The sequence below is a fragment of the Coturnix japonica genome, chromosome Z, assembly GCF_054131305.1.
Source record: "Coturnix japonica strain WE chromosome Z, WE-NBRP24, whole genome shotgun sequence".
In the NCBI taxonomy this organism is placed as follows: domain Eukaryota; kingdom Metazoa; phylum Chordata; class Aves; order Galliformes; family Phasianidae; genus Coturnix; species Coturnix japonica.
In genome coordinates, this window is record NC_140702.1 from 4,719,834 (window position 1) to 4,738,679 (window position 18,846).

Sequence of the window (18,846 nt, forward strand, 5' to 3'; positions counted from 1 at the left end):
TGGTTGGGTGGTACAGCTTTCCAAATAACTTAGAAACTGTCACAACAATCAGATGCCGACCTTTTCTTTTTGAACTTGTTAATACATAGAGCTTAATAGCATCAGAATGCCCCAAGCACTTCAGATAACATGACAGCTGTAAACCCTTCTTTCAGGATTCCTTTGTTTAACCACTGAGTAACTGTAATTCAGTGGTGCTGGTGGGAGAAGGGAAGTCCTAATCTTCCCAGATGGTGAATAGAGTTGATGTTCACATGCAGACTGGTGCTGCAGCAGAGCCAGAAACCACTCATTTGGGAAACACAGCACCAAGAAAATAATGGGAATAGCTTCATAAAATCAGGCAGCTTCACCCAAATTTCATGTCAGGTCCATTATTCTTCATATTTTCAGGAAGAGAGGTATTCCCTTTTTCTTGTAGTTTTATTTTCTTTTCCTTTCATGCAAGCAACTTTGTAGCTTACAAACTGTTTTCTAATCACCTCCTGGTGTGGACAAATCACACAGGTTTGACTCCATGTTTTACATAGCTAGCATTTTATATTTGTTCCAGTATGGAACTGTACAGTCATAGAATGGCCTGGGTTGAAAAGGATCTCAAAGATCATCCAGTTCCAACCCCCTGCTATGTGCAGGGTCGCCAACCACCAGACCAGGCTGCCCAGAGCCACAATCCAGCCTTTCCTCATAGGAGAGCTGCTCCAACCCTCTGATCATCACAGTGGCCCCTCCTCTGGACCCACCCCAACAGCACCACAACCTTATTGTCCACAGAAAGCATATAACCCTCATTCAATTGCCCTTCCACTCAGCTTAGAGCACTACTAAAACCAGCATCTTCACCTTAGCTCATCACACTGCTGCAGTTCCTTTTACAAGGATTTCACTGGCAAAAATGAAATCAAAGCCGTCACAAGGGATTTAGCACAGTTACGTGTTACTGGCTACGAGAGCTGTCAGCACAGTCACCTGTCAGGCTTTGCTGCTGTTCTCTTTATGTAGAAGCACAACAAGGTTCAGACACCTCACAGTGCAATTCTCACTTGGACTGTAAAGAAAAAGGAGGCTTGAAAAGCAGCGTGTGGAAAACAAAGAAACAAGAATTAGAACAACAGTGGGGCCATGGCACTTGTAGGAATTGCTCCGCCTTTAACAGCAGAGCGATTCAAGAAGGATGAGGGCATTCCAAACCAGACCAGCTTGGACAGATTAACAACTGCAAGTAGTGGGTTCCAAAATTCCAGACATGAAATCAAAGCTGGAAAAACTCTTCACATTTTCATCTCTCAGTTTTTAGTACATTGTGCATTACAGTGCAAACAAGTCTTCACATACAACTTGGAAGCTAAAGACAAGTCTGACAAAACAGACTGCACAAAAATGATGGATAATGAACAGAGCAAATTGCTCTTTCTAAAACTTAGTAATAGAAAGAGATCTCTGAAGCTGCTGTTCTGTCGAGCCCCAAAGCAGTCGCTTGAGGCAGTTCAGGATTAGCCAGAGACAAACCAGCCAGCTGTGTGAACTGAGACCAATTGCACTTTTCTAGTCTGTGGCCACTGACAGCTTCTGAGAGCTACCAAGCAATGCAACCTAGCAGAATTCAGAAGGGAAACCAAGAGAGCCTACCTGAGCTCCACTGCCTTGAAATGCTCTGTGCAGAGGGAAGGGAAAGAGGGGAAAACAAACACCGCTCTACATCCCTCTGAGCCAATAGACGCTTTGCCCTGGATTAGCTCTGGTGCTGCATAAGCTGGGCTTCCACAGCATGTGTTCAGGCGGTAATCAAGGCCTCCCTGGAAGAACACAAAAAAGAGAGAGAAACGTTTGCTTTAACAGAGTTTATGTCTTCTGGTCATAACACTTCAGGAGCCTCAGAGGCTTCTTCTCCTGTGTATGTTTTCATTCATTAGATATTTTTTTCATTCAGTGTGACCTCACTAAGCAAATATTGTCTAAGACCATGAGTATCACATAAATGTGCAGATCTCAAGCTGCTCACTTATCTAGTACCCTTGGCATGATGCTTTATTTTCCTCAGCTGATCATCTAGATTGTGCCTGTTGAAGGTGCAACAACAGCCTGTTGGTCTCGATTACCTGTGAGAGGCTCTAACTTTGGCCAGGAAAAATCATTTGAGGACAAGTAATTCTCTTGGAATCAGTAAGGCAGTCTTCCCATTCTTTCTTACCAGCACCCATCTTACATGTTAATAAAGGCTTCTGGAAATCAGTTTTAAGATCAAGAAACAATTCAGTTCAAGCATATGCAATCACAGGATCCATATTTCACCTGCAAAAGTCATTTTATTCTATCCACAATCTCATCCTACAGACAGTTCCTTAGAAGGTCTCTTAGGCACACCAACCCCATGCTCCTATTACAGAGCCTTCCATAGGACAGGTGATAAACCTACAAGATTATCTACAGCTTAGACTACGAAAACAGGGAGTCTAGCTAGAGAAAATTATCTAACTGTGCATCTGATCAATCTGTTAACCACTCTCACACAGTTCAGGCCATTCCAAACAAGATGCAATAACATGTCAGCCACAGAAACAGCTTGATTTTAAGGAGTTTGTTTGGACAAGCCCCTGTTGCATACGGTGCTCAAACATGCATTACTTGGGGGCACATTGTATTTGATTTAACAGATACTCTTACCTTTGGCTTTGCACAGAGTCCAAAGTCTATCAGCTTCAAATTGTCAATCAGCAGATTTTCCCGGTGGATGAGAAAGCAGTCAGGAATGATTTCCACCCAAGTGCCCAAGGAAACATCTTTTCTCTTCTCTTCTTTCCTGCTGTGGACAGTGGTTCCCAGTCTACTCAAAGCTTGCTCGCTCTCGCTGTCTCAGAGATCTTCACTGACTGCTGGCAAGTTCCCATCTTCCAATATCCCAGGTGGGAAATACTAGCTTGTATCTGTTGGAAAGGACCTGGGGACTAGGAGGACAAGTGGTGAGAGACCACAGGCTGAATGCAAGCCAGCAGTGTGCTCTGACAGAAAAGAAGTACAACAAGATCATCAGCTGCATTAAAAAGCAGCACAACCAGACCAGGACAAGTCAGTCCTGCTTCAACACTCACTGGACCACATCTACAATACTGTATCTGGTTTTTGGCCAGGAAGGATAACAACCTGAAACAAACTCTGTGGATGACATCCAGCCTGTGCAGGGGGCTGAAGCTCCCACTCAGAGAAGAGAAGCTGGGGAGAATGATTTTTCTTCAGAGTGCCTTCCAGTAGCCTTAGATAGAGGGATTTCATAAGATGCCTAGGAAAATGCTCGTGCTGTAATGATTTGCTTTACTGAGAGATGCAAAGCTCTAACCTATTGGTGAGGAAATATTCAAGCCTTCCAGTACCTAACCTGTGCTTCAAGTCTTCAGTGACAGAATTGACAGAGTGACAGAGTAATGCATCTCACCCCATCCCCTCTGTATAGCCACCATTTGTTTAAAGGATACTCTTCCTTGAGGCACAAAAAAATAAAAACACATTCATTATTATTTATGGAAGACTGACTGCAGTTCAGGCTCACTGGTTTGAGGTCTCTGGGCATAACCCTGACTGTGAACAGAAGCAATTGCTGAAAGAATCTGTCAAAAAAAGACTGGAGCTTCCTCTTCCAAAAGGTGGTCCTTAGAAACAATGTCATCAAACAGCTCCCATCCAGGACAATACTGTCATAAGAAAGCTAAGGTTATCTGAAAATGCATTTAGAGAATATGAGAGAGAGAAGTAACAATGACAGCACAGAAAGCACGGAAAAGCACCGACAGGGCTCTCTCCTGTTCCCCATGCTCAATAAGAGAATATGTATCAGAATATATAAAATTTTCTACTTAATTCTCAAACCAATGAATCTTGAACCCAGTCTCCACTGAGATATATAGGAATCATTTCTTTTCAGCCTTATTGTTATATTATTGTCTACTGCTAAAGATAAAAACAGTCAACTGAAGTGTGGCAGAAATTATTTCTTACCTCTAAGACTATAAATATTTCTTTGATGTCTCTCTTACATGATCCAATGGGCAAACACGTTGATGACTTCAGTTCTTCATGGCATCAATTTCTGTTTTAGCATGAGGCAAGTCATCCTTAAGAGACCATAAAAGCAAGCGACGAAATCGCTAACTACTGTGACATACCAGGTACCACATCTGACTGCTGTGGAACAGAACAAGCACATATGGGACAGTACACAATTCGACATCAACTCAGCAATGACTGACATCACTCCCATAGAAATTCTGAAACAGAGCTGTGAAAAATGAAAAGTAAAACATTCAGCATTTTCATTGACATTTTGGTAAAGTTGCTGTAATAATGGAATAATGTTGTAATGACATAATGTAATGATGTAATAACTTCCTCCATTTTACAGCCAGAGAATACTGCCCTCTGAACAACGAGGAACAAGATTTGTGGTGCTCTGTTAAACTTTTTCCAGCTCTACAGCATCTTTCAAAAGGCAATGGGACCAGTAGGCTGCATTCCTATGTACCATCCCACCTGCCACTGTGTTCTAGAGAAGTCCACAATTCCAACAGAAGATATTATCATATTTAAATGCCTTTTGGCTTACCCCTAAAGTAACTTTCTACATGATTTTTACTGCAACATTTTCACCAGTAAGAAGATGCCGCCCGAGTTTTACCTTTGCAAAACCACCTATAATTCAAAACACAGATGCTTAAAGTTGAGCGTGAATTCTTCTCTAATATAATACAACAAGTAAAGCAGAGTACCTAGCATTGGGTGTAATGTTTTAATTAGAGGAAGAGGTAATCAGCACCATCAATTTCCAACTGGTTTCAAAAATCCAATTTCAAGATTATACAAATGAAACCTGACTTAGAGAACTGACAAGAGCTGTCAATCTATTCTCACATTAATTCTAGAGAGGTGAGACAGACTGTTAGGCGTGCTGTTTCTGTACAAAGATGACACTTACCCGTTCCAACTGTTTCACGGAATTCCTAGTACTTGAGAATTTCCTCGTAGTCACTGACAGACATCCTGAAATGTGCAAGAACTGAAGATCCTCCAAGCACGTGCAATGAGGAAGTGCCAGCAGTGTTCACATCCTACTTAGGACATATTCTTAGAGGCAGAAGGGACACTCGTGGCAGATCCAGCAATGCTCATCTTCTCACCAACGTGCATCCCCCTCTCACCCAGCAACAACAAAACACAGCGCATGAAGCTGGCTTCACTTAGGTTAACAATATGGAACATCCCTCAGGGCTTTGTGCCACAGAGCAGTAGCAGGGCTGGACTACAGCTTGAGGAAGCAGTGGAAGCCTTTCCCTGTATGGTTACAGTGTCCCTGCACGCACCCCACAGCCAGAGCGTTGCAAGCTGAGCTGCCTTGATGTTTCTTGCACTCATCCCAATCTCTGCGAATGAAGACTCGGAATGCAGCCAAAGTATTGATTGAGCACGAGCGTGCCTTTATTCAATGAGACAAAGGAGGACGTGAGAGGTCCCGGCTTTTAGATGGGACCAATCCTCTGTTGTTATGGAGAGTGTGGCTCAGAGACGATGCTGCTGCCTGTAGCCTGGGACTCGTGGCCTGATTCTACACCCTCCTCTGTCATGTTCGGCTTCTCCTCAGTGATGCTGACCTGAGCCTGTGTGGTGGTGCTGCTGTCAGGGCACTCGGGCTTTGCTTGGGCTGGGCTGTCCTGGAAAGCCACAGGGTCGCAATCCAGGCTGGTGCCTGAGGTGTCTGGCAGGCTCAGGTCAGCAGATTCAGCAGGGATTGCATGAATTAGAGCTTGAAGGTCGATGATATTCTTCTTTCCACCGCTGCACTCACATAAAATAATGTCGTTTGAACTGCAGCATCCTGTGCTTCCTAACAGCTCTATATTGATGGAAGCACAGGATGCCGCATCATCATCTGCCCTGCATCTTCCGTTAACACAAGGGCTGGAGTCACCTAGGAAGGAATAGATGTACAGTGGTTAGTATTGAGCATTTGCAAGATGAATCATGAAAGAGGTTCTTGCCATTTAGCTATGTAGTGGTGGTGGGCAGAAGCAAATAGGCTTCTAGCAACACTGTCACTGTCTTGAAAGTGATCCTCGTGCAGGACCAGCTCTTGTGTTGACAAGAGACTCATTTGGGAAAGACAGGGGTGAACGGTCAACCGAAAATGTCAGGCACAGGCTTGAAAGCTAGGAGGAGGTACAAGCCCACTGAAAGCATGAATTCTACCTGTGTTGCTGACAAGCAGTGTTTTGAAAGCTGGATTTACACCCTTACCTGCCAGGACCACGACTTCAGCTTCAGAGGGCTCCCTGGCACTGCTCTGCAGTTGGTGTTCGGCCACACTGGATCTTCTGTGCAGGCAGAAGCACGAACACCAACTGCCAGCTGCTGACTCTGCCCTCCTACTGGGAGAACGTGGTCTGGAGAGAGAAAACAGAGCATGCTGTCAGTCGTGGTGCAGGGTGAGGAAAGAGCTGCACCGAGCCCTTGCCAATTGTTACCCGTTCGTGGCAATGCCTGCTTTCTGCTGAAACACAGCTTAGAAACACGCTCTGTTTCAAACAGCAGAGGATGTTTCCATTCCTACAGCTCAGCCCTCAAGTCCTGCTGGCTACATTTCTCTCAAATATGTCAAGCAAGATGTGGAGCATGTGAGCAAAGGCTCCACAGCCGGACAGGACAGGAGCTGGCAGGCTCATATATATATAACGGACAAAAAATAAACCACTAAGACCCACCCGACCAATGATGATAGGGGCTGGAAAGGGAAGTCCTCTTTACCTTTCAGATGGAAAATCAATGACCGTGTGGAATCTCCCTTGTACAGCTGCGGGGCCCTCCTCCATGTCGATGTTGCTGCTTTGTGTCACTGCAGGAGAGCTGCTCTGGCCGCTTTTCTGAGCTTGGGCCTCCTGCAGTGTCAGCAGCTTTGCAGATGGAGGAGACACCCACACAGCCTTGGGCCCAGGCTGAGAACTGTGCCCTGCAAGGGAAAACCACAGGTAAGATCGATGATCAGAAAGCAGCAGCACAGCCATCCCAGTTCTGCAGTTCTCTCAGACTTTCTCATCCAAGCCACTCAAAGAAGAGGAGCTCAAAATAACTCTGTGCTCAGAGGTATGCTTGTGGCAAAGGACACAGCCATAATTAAGAGCAACTCTCTGTATCATAACAGGCAAACAAAAATCCTAGAAAAACTAGGGGGCAGGGATCTCAGAAAGCTTTGTTGCGACACTTCAATCAAGCTTCACCTGCTTGCAAAACATCTTAATGGCAGTGATGGTTTTACCCATGTAAGGTTTGGGTTTGGACACTCTCAGGATCAAGGAGTCGGGCGCCATATTCAAACCTAGGCTAAGAAGCCTGCTGTCTCCTTGACAGCAAAAGCATTTTCAAAGGTCTTTTAGAAGGCCTGGATTGGATCAATTTGTCAGATCAACATCAAGCTAAAGGAGGAAGAAGCTCACCCTCTCCCACGGCTGTTGTGGAGTTGGAGCAGAATAAAACATCTGCGTGGCTGATGAGCAGTTCTACCACAGCCGACTGCGCCTGCAGCTCCATGCAGGCAGCTTCATTGCTGGCGCAGGCAGACGGGCTCTGCTGGGATCTGAAGAAAAGGCAGATCTTATAAGTCATTTCCCCAAGATCATTTCCCAAAGTCTGAATTTCTGTAGCCAAAAACTGTAAAACTGGGCTCTGGAGACTTCCGCAGTGGGCAAACAGCGATGCCACTGACGAAATTCTCCTGGATTATCAGGGACACAGCAGTCCCAGCTAAACAAGTGAGTAGAAACTGTCATCTAGAAATTGTGCCCCTGGGGTTGAAGGAGAGCAGAATTAAGCATCGTGTTGAAAAAGAAGTTTACCTTAAGAGGTTTGGAGCCCACACAATCGCTAAGTTCCTAGCATCCATGCTGGTGACGGAGCAGTTCCCGGCCAGAGACGCAAGGTGCCTCATAAGGTACTGCAGAGTCCTGGAAAACAAGGGAGGCAGATGTTCAGAACCAAAAAGCAAGCCGTGCTGCAGTGCACAAAACAGACCTCCATTCATGCTGGTTGTTGTCATTGCTACCACCCTGAATATGAAGTAGATAAAATGTTCCCGGTGCCACCATGCTGCAGCACCAAGACCCACAAAGCACAGCCGCAGCCAACAGCTGCACCACCGTGCCACCGTGCAAGGAACTGACCCAATCAATTGACCCAATGCAGCCTTCAGCCGCTGCAGCGTGCACAGGCATGATGTTGCAGGTGTGAGACAACACCTGGAATCGCATCATTGACCTCTGAAAGGCAGCAGGGCTGAGCTCAGCAGACCGAGTGCAGCACTGACCTGTAGTGAGGAGCGGGCAGCTGCTGGATGGCATCCTTCATTCTCTGCACCCGCTCCTCCTCTGCAGCACCGGCAGCGTCCTGGAAAAAGGCAGGAAGGGATTCAGACACCAGTCAGGCTGGAGAGCTGCCACAGGTTTGGGAACCATGGGGACAGCGCGCTGGTGGTCAGCACCGAGGCAGACTCGATGCCTTCCAAGAGGAATCAGGGGAACACAGCAGCACGCAGCCTGTGCCATCAAGGCCAAGCAGTGCAAGCTCTAGGGGGGTTTACAGCCTGATTGCGCAGTGCAGCTCCTTGCAGCAGGCATTTGTCTCCAAGATGCTATTAACCCCATTCTACCAATAGCTGGGGAACAGCAAAGGAAAGGGAATTCTCACAAGCATTGTGAATAGCTTAAAAAAGCACCTCTTGGCAGCACCACAAGTGCCATCAGTGAGAGGCAGGATGTGGCAAAGACATGCTTCATGGGGTTAACAGAAAGAAGACCTCAGAGATGGGGCAATGCTGCAACCACTAGCCAGGACGCCCAGGGAACAGGTACGTGTCATTTCCAAGACATTGCCCTGTGCTTACCAAGAACTTGTCATACAGCTGCTCAGTCAGCAGAGGGTTTGGGAGCTCCCTGAAATACATTTTACACAGGGAGCTCACGCTGTGAATTTCCTGGACGCTGAGCTCGGGAACTTGCTCCGTATCGAATTCATGGCTGTAGAGAAGGACATAGAATTGGGCAGAGGGCTTTGAGAAAGATGAGAACAAGTTCACAGCCACACAAAATACAGTCAAGAAAAGGAAGGGGTTCCTCTGAACACCCGCAGCATGGCACGGGCCCCTACTGACAGCTGTGTCAGTTGCAGCACTCTTACCGTAGTCGCTGGATCTTTGATGCCACACCGGACAGGCGGTATATCCCTCGCACCACGCCATGCTCCTCAACGAACTCAGCGCAGCTCTGGAGGACCTGGGGAACTACAGAAAAAGAGCCAGCGGTTAGCGCAGCTTCTTACTCATGTCCTGGTTCAGGCTGTGACCTTCGCACATCCCATTCTCTAAGCAAAGCTGGGCTACTGCTTGCTTCCTCCTTAGGGGAGAAAGCTGGCAGAGACAGCTGTGAGGAAACTGCACAGAGATGTGTTCCTGGATTTCCAGAAATGCCACGACCTATCAACAGCCTGGAGAAAGTAATTCTGGCAAAGCCACAAACACTGCAAGTCCCACCACAGCTCCCTTGAGAATCTAAAGACTAGAAAAGCTAGGAAAAGAGTGCAGGATGCTCTCTGTTGCCACAAGGCTTCCTACATTTTCAGGCTGAAACAATTACTAAATATCATCTCCCTTTCACATTTAGATACACAACAGAGGAAGATCTCAGGAATGGGCTATTTCTTACCATCACGGCCAGAGCGCAGAAGGTGCTGCACCAGGTCACAGCCAAACACCCCTTCCTTCTTTGATTCAGGCTCTGTCGCTCTCCTGGGGCGGGCCTTCACCAGGGAGCGAAGGAAGGGGATGAGCTTGCCCCGTCTCCTTGGCACTGCACAACAAAACAAAGAAACCAGTTCATTTCAGGCTTCGCTCGGTTGGACGAGGCCAAACATAATGCATTCGACAAAGCATGTAACAACGGGAAGAGCATTACCAACAAGGACAAGCAAGAACAGATTTTCCCCATCCCTGGAGGTGCCCAAGCAGCTTAATGCAGTCCTCTTGCTAAGATTGCTGTACTTGGGCATTAATGAATCTCCTGACAGCAACATTCTGACCCCATTTTACTAACCCGCATTATCAAATGTAACATATGTACCTGGTTTTGGCAAGGAATTCAGGAGGGACTCGGGAACCTTTCCACTGATGAGTTCCACGCACTCACCAGGGAAAGATCCAACCTGTAATAAGAACAAAAAAACAGGCGGGCATTAGCCTGAGCCCAGAGCCAAAGGGAAGGTCCTCTGACACCAACACAGGGCAACCGTTTGCATCCAGAAGCCATCCTGTGCGGGCAGAACACCTGCAACCTGAGATTCCCAACTCTACTCAAGTTGTGCTCTCTAGTCGGAAACGTGTGCCTACCTCAAAGCCACGCTTGCCTCTCCAAAAGGGGCTCAGCTCCTTTGGTGGCATGTCAACAATGCTCACCAGATCTCCAACCTGGAAGAGATTGAAACGTCAATCCCACATTCAGAAAATCTTGTAGGAAAACAGCTCAAATGACTGCCTTCTTCTATGCATGACAACAAGGAACGCCTGGAACTGCTTACCTCAAGGGAGAGCTCACCCGGCCCCTGGGCGACGTGGCTCCTAATAACATGGGCTGCCGCAATTGCTGGAACGTTCAAAGATGACACAGCACGCTCCAGCTGCGGCTTCCGCATGTTATCAGCCTGAAAAACAGAGCACAGGCCGTGGTCAGGAGATGAGGACAAACCAGGAGGATTTCAAGGTGAGGAGCACATCTGCAGAGAAAGCTGCAGCAAATGTGCTCCGTCCTTATCAGGAGCACTTCAGAAGGAGCTGCACGTCTCATAACAGTTCTTTCCCTTCCTGGCGTGCATTGCCAGGCCATGCAAAGATGCATCTCTCTCAACCCAGACTAATCAGCAATGGCACTGGCGCAGACAGCTGGCCAGGCCCTTTTTGGCCCATTCTTTCCTGCAGGAGAGTACATCTGCAGCTCCTTCTAATGGCTCAACACAGGGAACAAAAACCAGCCAGAGCTTCATACTGTACCTCCGTCGCCGCCACCTCAGGCTCACGGCTGATCTCACTGCAAGCAGCACCCATCACAGCAAGTGTGAAGACTCTGGAACAGAGCAGAAACACACTTCTGTTTTCTCTATTCACACAGCACAGTATGGACAGACTTCTTCAGAGCTACCCGCACATACCCTGCGGCAAAACCATGCGGGGGGACAAAACATGGCACGTACCTGGCAGTGAGATCACCTCAAGCTATCTGCAGCAGTTCCTTGTCGCTTTGCTCTGATGGAATGAGAACAAAAGCTGCACCGAGGCAGTGGGCGGAGGGCGAGGAGAGGAGAGAGAAAGAGCAGGTCAGTGAGCAGGGCTAAGACAGTCATGGAATAACACACACAGCACAACCATCCCATCCACTTGCTGCAAGACATGCTGAGTCCCAGGCTACGTGATGCCTGTCCACCCACTGTGGTGGGTGCATTTACAATGCTTCCAGTACTGAGCAAAGACAATGGAAGAAGCACGGGAGAGGTGCAAACTTTACTGATACCCCCTTTGGAACGTGTGTACCAGGGGAAAATTACTTCTGATGGTCAAGAGTAAGCAATATGGTGGTGTGAGCTCAAACAGCCAGCAGTTCTCAACACCTCACTGCCCACCCATCCATCCCATGCTGGTTCAGCTTACCTACAAGCTGCTGCGCACGACGGTGTGAAGAAAAAGGCAATAAAGTCACTAACTAAAGTCACTAACTAACTAACGGCACTAACTAACTAACGACACTAACTAACTAACGACACTAACTAACTAACGACACTAACAAACAACACTACCTAACTAACAACACTAACTAACTAACAACACTAACTAACTAACAATACTAACTAACTAACGACACTAACTAATTAACGACACTAAAGGCACAAGAACAACAAGTCAACAACCACTCCGACCACTAGCTCACCCACAAAGGAACACAGAACGCACCGCTCCTCCCCTCATTCCAGATGCTTATGACATCACCAACGGCCAACAGCCTGGTCCACCATGACCCCCCACAAGGCAGGGAGCCAAGACCACGTGGTCACGTCTGATTCCAACACGGCACCACAACATTCCAGGACTCAGTGTGGGCTTGGAATTCTATCCTGGTGTGGCAGCGCAATGGGAGGTGTTAGGGCACAGCTGAAGAGCTGACGGACAACGGACGTTTCCAAAGGAGGGTGCCAGATTAACTCTCAGCATTCTCTTGCGGGGCTCTTAGGAATGCTTCAAACCCATTTTCACTGCCTAGCTCATTTCTAGAAAGTCCAGTTGAGAAATGCTCACTTTGTCTGGGGAACGCCTCTATGCATCATGAATGAAAAATAAAATAAAATGGGCACGCGACCCTATGAAACTTACCTCTCTGCTCTTGCTGTCAGCCAGACACCTCAGATGAGCATGACGTGTCCCTGCTCCTGAATGAAGATCCACCCAAGTCTGTGTTCCTCTCTGCTCCATCTCTGGGTCTAAAAGAAACACAGACACAGATGATTACAAGATCCTTTGTGCAGACGAAAGACAAGGGTGCACACGAATTCTGTTTAGCAAGAAATACTACAGTCCCAATGGACTGCGGTGGTAGTACTTGAATCCTCATTTGGGGCTGGAGCTCAACAGGTCAACACATCAGAAATAACACAAAGTGCATCTGGAAGACGTGTCTCAAAGCCCAGAAATTCCAACACGGGAGGGGGCTGGACAGTGGACCACAAGTGTCCATTTCCATTGCAGCTCCCTGTAGAGAACAGCACCAATCAGCAGGCGTGAATCAATTCATTCACAGGCTGCACAATGACTCTGTTCTTTACATGATAAAGAAACACACAGAGATTCCTGACCAAAAAGTTGGGAGTTAATAACGACCAAAGAGGTTCCTGTTCCTACGCCTCATCCTCTCACCCCAACTCCTGCGTGATGCCCACAGGCTTCAAGTCAGCTCTCAAATCCATTGAACTCCAGTCACAGAACTCTATCAAAAAGGATGTCACACATGTGACACTTACATACATTTTGCATCAGAAACAGTGACGCCAGCAGGAGCAGAGAGGTGACTGTCCCCCTGTACTAAGCACTGGTGAGGCCACAACTCGAATTCTGTTTCCAGTTTGTGGCCCCTCACTGCAAAAAAGACACTGAGGCATTGGAACGTGTTCAAAGAAGGGCAACAAAGCTGGTGAGGGGTCTGGAGCACAATGGGGCCATATGAGGAGAGGCTGCAGGAGATGGGAATGTCCAGCCTGGAGAAGAGGTGGCTCAGGGGAAACCTCATTGCTCTCTATAACTTCCTGAAGGGAGGTTGCAGTGAGCTGGGGGTCGACCTCTTCTCTCGTGTCATTATTGATAGAACTAGAGGGAATGGTTTCAAGCTGCAGCAGGAGAGGTTCAGGCTGGACATTAGGAAATATTACTTCTCAGAAAGGGTGGCCAGGCACTGGAATGGACTGCCCAGGGAGGTGGTGGAGTCACCCACCCTGGGGGTGTTCAAGGAATGACTGGATGTTGTGTTGAGGGACGTGATTTAGTGGGAGCTAGTGGTAATAGGAGAACGGTTGGACTGGATGATCTTTTAGGTCTTTCCCAACGCTGGTGATTCTATGATTCTGTGATTCATACGCTAAGAAGCAAGGAGAGGCTCTTTTGTTAAATCTTTCAGTAGAGAGAAGAGTTGATATTTGCTTCTCCCGACAACAGAAACACGGTACCAGCTTTCTAAGCCAACCCACCTACAGCAGGCAGACAACGCATATGTAAAGGAGCACGCACATCCCCTCCGGCATCACTTGAGACGACAACCCACCTTCAGATCTCTGTGCATTTCCCTTGTTTTACAAAGATGCAGCCTCACTGCAGCTCCATGGGTGTCACACAAGGCCTGCAGGACCTTCCTCCACAAACCCCATTTGCAGGCCTTGCTCTGTGAGGATTGCCACCTGCCCTCCTGAGCAAAAACAAGCACTAAGAACGAGAGCAAAGCACACTGGATTCGCCCTGGCCTGGCTCAAGCCCCAGTCCTACCAGACAGACCCTGGGATGAAAACTACTCCACAAACACCAGATGGACACCAGCAAACAAGAAGTTGATCAGATCCAACGCCAAGCAAGCACCAAGCCTCCTCAGGAAACTCTTTGCCATCAGCTCCTTCATCACCTTACCTTTCCTCCACACCTCAATCCCAAAGTTGTTTCCACACCTGCCAGCACGTGTTACCTCCCACCTGCTCATCGCACAGAGCTTCAACAGCACCAAATTTGCTTCCGGGGCCCTCCTTCACCTCACTGTGCTAACACTCATGATTCAAATTACACAGAAATCCTAGCAGAAGTTCTCAGTGAGAACTGCACCTAACATTCCTCCTTCTACAAGCAAACAGGCCCAACACGTGGTCATAACAATGCCTGCATAAAAACAAGCAGAGATGGCACGGCAGGACAGACGTACTCGGTGTGCACGTCTGAAGCCATTTGAGAACCTAGTCGCTCTTGCTGCATGACCCCTGACTTCTGTTAAAAGCTGAACGGTCCCCAGAGCACCTGTTTCCAACAGCTGCCACCATCCAAAGCAGCCAGCCTTCTTACAGTCACCTGGCCCAAACATCCCTTTTGCTCTACACTTGATTCCTGCAAGAGGAGGGAGCCTGGCACGCAGACCATCCTTCCAACACCCCATCCCAGCAGCAAGGGATCACAGCGCTGGCACAGCTGAAACAAAAAGGGTGTGTGAGTTTCCTGTTAGCACTCAGTGTGAACAAATCTACCACTGAGCAACACTGTGAGCCCCCACTCACCTCAGCACAGGTCAACCTGTAACCCCCGCATTCCCCTATCCACGTGCACATGCACACCCGTGTGCCACCCTGCCTGCTTTGCACACCTCCATGCACACTCTGCATCGTGTGCCCTCCTTTGCATTCACAGACATGTGCAAACCATCCCTGGGAACACCTACGTGCCTACACCTTCCACAAACATCCCTTTGTGTGCACCTGTGTGCAACCCAACTCCTCAGCACACCCATGTGCAAGCATACATTTGTGCCACCGCATCCATGCACTATCCATGTGCTCACACACACTCACACAACCACATCCCTTAGTGCAGCCCTGTGCACACACATACAGACACATGTGTAACCCCTTCCTTTCACTCCCAAAGTGCACGCACACACCGGTACCACAATGTCCTTGTGCAGCTCCAACACTCTGCACACCCCTGTGCACACACGTATATGTGCATGCTCGTCCTTGCACACATACCCACAGACCTACACACACCTGAGCAACCCCACTGGTTTATACACTCATGGACACAAATGTGTGTGCATCACCATCCATGCACAAATACACACACAAACACACACACACACACACGGATCCCCACTGCTTTGCACAATCCTGTGCACACTCACGTGTGTCATGCACTGATTTCCCAGCCAGTCCCCGTATGGTCACTTACTTAGGACAGGAGTGCAGGGGAGCAGCCAGAAGCTGTTTGCATTCCCTGCTGTCTGCTGGGCAGCTTTGCTGGAGATGCTTGGGTTGCTTTGCTTTTCCTTGGGAGGTGGGAAGGAGCTTTGAGTTTGAGGCACATACCACGCCAGAGCATCCTGATGGCACAAGGGGGATCAGGGCCCCTCTATTGGTTACCTCGGTGGCTTGCAGCAAATGGAACTTTCCCCCTTTTGGAAGGGTTCACCTTGGTGGTTGATTTGTGTTTTAATTCTTTCAGTCGTGCCTGATGTAGATGAATCCACGGTGGTACCAGATGATGGAGACCAGGATTCCCACGATCGCCTATTGAGAAAGCTAAACAATGTGAGTTCCTACTGACCCATATCAACAAAAATCTCAACCATAAAAAAGAGACGTCTTCGTATTCAAGCAAATGACAACAATAAGACCATGCATGTAGTTTTGCTGTATTTCCTCTGTAATCATGGGGAGGATATGAAGAAGTGGTATAATTCATCCACTTCTGCACTTCAGGCACGAGTTCCTTAGAATTGGAAGAGACCCTTAAAGGCCATCTAGCCCAGCTCCCCTGCAATAAACAGGGACATTCACAGCTAGATCAGGTTGTTCACAGCCTGGTCATTAGTCATTCCAAAGGCAAAACACACACTGAATGATCTCTCCTTCAGTCATAAATCCTTGGAGACAACAGCATTGGCACTGCATGTTACTGAAGCAGTAAAAGAAACTGCTCCTGTAACTCTCCTTGTGTTAAGTAAAATGATGATAAAAAGCAATGGAATGCTTTGGCAGGACACCAAAACCATCCTCCTTCCTTGGTATCTGCTGCAATGGAACCTTCCACTGGAAGAAAGCCCCTGATGACTTGTCACACCAGAGAGGTGAGCTTTAGAAGCAGGATTGCTGCACAATAGAATGAACTGTAGCTCCTTAGCATCTCTTACATCCAGGAGGGCTGTGATCAGACCCACCTCTCACCTTCAGGTGCGCGCTTTCTGACACCTTGTCTGACTTCACTGTCACTGTGCCAGCATCCTCAGGCTTAACCTGCTTCACTGTCAGTGTGCAGCAATTGCCAACGTTCTTGATGTCATTGTAATTGTTGGTGTAAAGGAGGTTGCCATTCAGAAACCATTCCACGTCCTCGTCATCATGGGACAGCTCGCAGGAGAAGACAGCAGAGCTCTCTTCTTCAATTTCCACATCCTGCAGCTGCTTCGTTACTTCTACATTGCGGGCTGTGGGGAAACAAGGTGAACTGTTACCACTGTTACTATAAATCATACTGGGCTGTGGTAGAATGGTTGGACTAGATGATCTTTGTGTAATCTTCTCAGTGAAGATTATACATTTATAAAGTTAGCAGGAGAGAATGTCAGAAATCAACCTCAAGAAGAGAAATCTGAGGTGAAATAGGACATGGAAGAGGCCACCCTCCTTGCTCATACCTTCAGCTGTCAGCGTGGCCTCAGTCTCTGCACACCAGCGTCATCGGGCTTCAGCTTCAGAATCTGGAGCTCTGCTGAATCCTTATCCCTCTTGATCTTGTACTTCTCAGAGGGCTCGATGGGTGGGTGGCACTTGAACCATTTCACAGCCTTTTGAAAAGGCCTGAAGTCACAGGACAGGATGACAGAATGACATTCCAAAGCTGTCTTGTCCTCCAACTTCCCGGTGATTTGTATATGGTAATCTGCAAAGCAGGGGTGGAAGAGAAGAAAGGATGAGGACAAGTGGAAGAAGAGGAAAGTCTCTTGCATCTATTCCATTCCAATTAATTTCATGTTCACAATGGTTCTTTGAACCACTCCAAAGATAAAACAAACAATTGTCTATAGGGAATGCCATTGACTACATTTCTATAAAGTAATACTGTATATTATCTACCAAATGCATGGTCCAGCTCTTGTCCTGTGCCTATTAAATTGCTCCCAGTTGAGGCTTTTATTCAAATAAGAGTGAGCTGAACATTTAACAAGTACTTTAGGATGTGAATGGAGACTCTTACACTGGGGACAACAGCAGATAAAAAGCCTGGAATTTTCTTTCAGATGAAATCAATGACACACTGCATCAAATTTAGGTGCTACCAAAATTAAACTTGTCTAGTTCAGAAATACAATTAATTTCACCTGATTTGACTTCTTTGCTATAGCCAGGGAGAAAACGTCAGCTCTGTAGATCTGAACAGTAAGCACATCACAACTATACAAACAGATCTTTTACTGAGATGCAGCTGTCTCATTTAGTGTCCAATGACTTTGAACTGCAAATGGAGCAGACACTCCAGACACACTCACAATATTTCAAAGACCCCAGTGAAGGAAGACTGTACGTTAATTAATTCTTCATCTTCATGATGTAAACCAAGCCACGATATGTTACCTCTGACGAGCAGATTGGTTGTGGATTTTGATTTGCCAATTGAGAACTGAATGGTGCCTGTCATATCAGTGGTGGTTTTCAGTATGGTCAGCCGGTGGATGGTGCCTTCTTGCTGCATAATCAAGTTTCTTCCAGCCTGTAAGACTTCCCACGTAGATACTACTTGGGAGGTTTCACAGAAGGAATGGATATCTCGCATTCAAATTTGGTTTCTTCAGGCTCAGTCACATCCTCGTCACATAGCTCCTTTACTAGATTAATGGATTGCTCTTTAAGAAGGAAGGAACAAAAGAAATCAGAGATTTATAAGGAATGTAAAAAACCCTTACATTATCACCTACTTACTCACATCAGCATTACTGCACATGAACACTACACCTATCAGCTCAAAATGCCTTAAAACATCATTGAAAAAATAACTGAAAGAAAGGAATGTTGAAAAGAAGTCCGACAATAAGACTGACAACCTGAAGAGAGCCCAGATCTTCTGATTCCCAGTCCAACATCCATATCAAACCATGACCTTCCCATCCCAATATCAAACTCCTCACATTACGAACTGGAAAAGAGGTTCAATGAAACACGGACATTGATAATTACTTTGGTAAAATATAGTAACTTAGCTCTGAGCAAACCCACACCTACACTTGGATTCCTCGAGCAAAGAGCTCTGAGGCACATGGCCAGGCTGAGCATCATCCATCTGGTTTCACAGCATCACTGCCTGTTCTCTCATGTCAATTAAACCATCCATTCCCCCATATCCACATCCCCACCAAAGCAGAATCTAAACATGGCTTCTACAAGGACTGACCGAATGCGGCCGCCGTCACCTTCAAAGTACCTGATACAGAAGGATCACACTCACTGTCAGACAAAACCTCTTTGGAGAGGTGAACTGACTGCCCTGTT

The 18,846-nt window shown here is 47.2% G+C and overlaps 2 protein-coding genes and 1 long non-coding RNA gene across 3 annotated transcripts; all 3 read right to left on the reverse strand.

Moving 5' to 3' along the window:
* Positions 1 to 4,993: 4,993 nt before the first annotated feature.
* Positions 4,994 to 10,488, reverse strand: LOC107318831 (rho GTPase-activating protein 32-like). Its single transcript, XM_085530691.1, has 11 exons — positions 10,412 to 10,488; positions 10,146 to 10,227; positions 9,732 to 9,875; positions 9,208 to 9,310; positions 8,915 to 9,047; positions 8,339 to 8,418; positions 7,872 to 7,979; positions 7,473 to 7,612; positions 6,787 to 6,988; positions 6,280 to 6,425; positions 4,994 to 5,953 (listed from the first exon to the last, which is right to left on the reverse strand). The coding sequence occupies exons 1-11, from the start codon at positions 10,460 to 10,462 to the stop codon at positions 5,529 to 5,531; spliced, it is 1,614 nt and encodes a 537-aa protein (XP_085386817.1). The 5' UTR covers positions 10,463 to 10,488; the 3' UTR covers positions 4,994 to 5,528.
* Positions 10,489 to 10,603: 115 nt separating this feature from the next.
* On the reverse strand, positions 10,604 to 12,932 carry LOC146753642 (uncharacterized). Its single transcript, XR_014940079.1, has 4 exons — positions 12,440 to 12,932; positions 11,269 to 11,341; positions 11,069 to 11,141; positions 10,604 to 10,722 (listed from the first exon to the last, which is right to left on the reverse strand). It is a non-coding gene; the product is annotated as an uncharacterized LOC146753642 (long non-coding RNA).
* Positions 12,933 to 17,003: 4,071 nt separating this feature from the next.
* On the reverse strand, positions 17,004 to 18,552 carry LOC146753643 (obscurin-like). Its single transcript, XM_085529622.1, has 2 exons — positions 17,935 to 18,552; positions 17,004 to 17,242 (listed from the first exon to the last, which is right to left on the reverse strand). The coding sequence occupies exons 1-2, from the start codon at positions 18,131 to 18,133 to the stop codon at positions 17,007 to 17,009; spliced, it is 435 nt and encodes a 144-aa protein (XP_085385748.1). The 5' UTR covers positions 18,134 to 18,552; the 3' UTR covers positions 17,004 to 17,006.
* Positions 18,553 to 18,846: the final 294 nt, after the last annotated feature.

Bases quoted from the DNA above. Each gene is read 5' to 3' on its own strand.
- LOC107318831 (XM_085530691.1), bottom strand. From the start codon at position 10,462: ATGCCACCAAAGGAGCTGAGCCCCTTTTGGAGAGGCAAGCGTGGCTTT. The intron at 9,311-9,731 runs GTAAGAAATAGC...CTTTTTCTGTAG, and splicing joins TCTGCGCTCTGGCCGTGATG to TTCCCCAGGTCCTCCAGAGC. The intron at 9,048-9,207 runs GTAAGAGTGCTG...CCTTCTCTACAG, and splicing joins TCAAAGATCCAGCGACTACG to CCATGAATTCGATACGGAGC.
- LOC146753643 (XM_085529622.1), bottom strand. From the start codon at position 18,133: ATGCGAGATATCCATTCCTTCTGTGAAACCTCCCAAGTAGTATCTACG. The intron at 17,243-17,934 runs GTAACATATCGT...CCTGCTTTGCAG, and splicing joins AACCAATCTGCTCGTCAGAG to ATTACCATATACAAATCACC.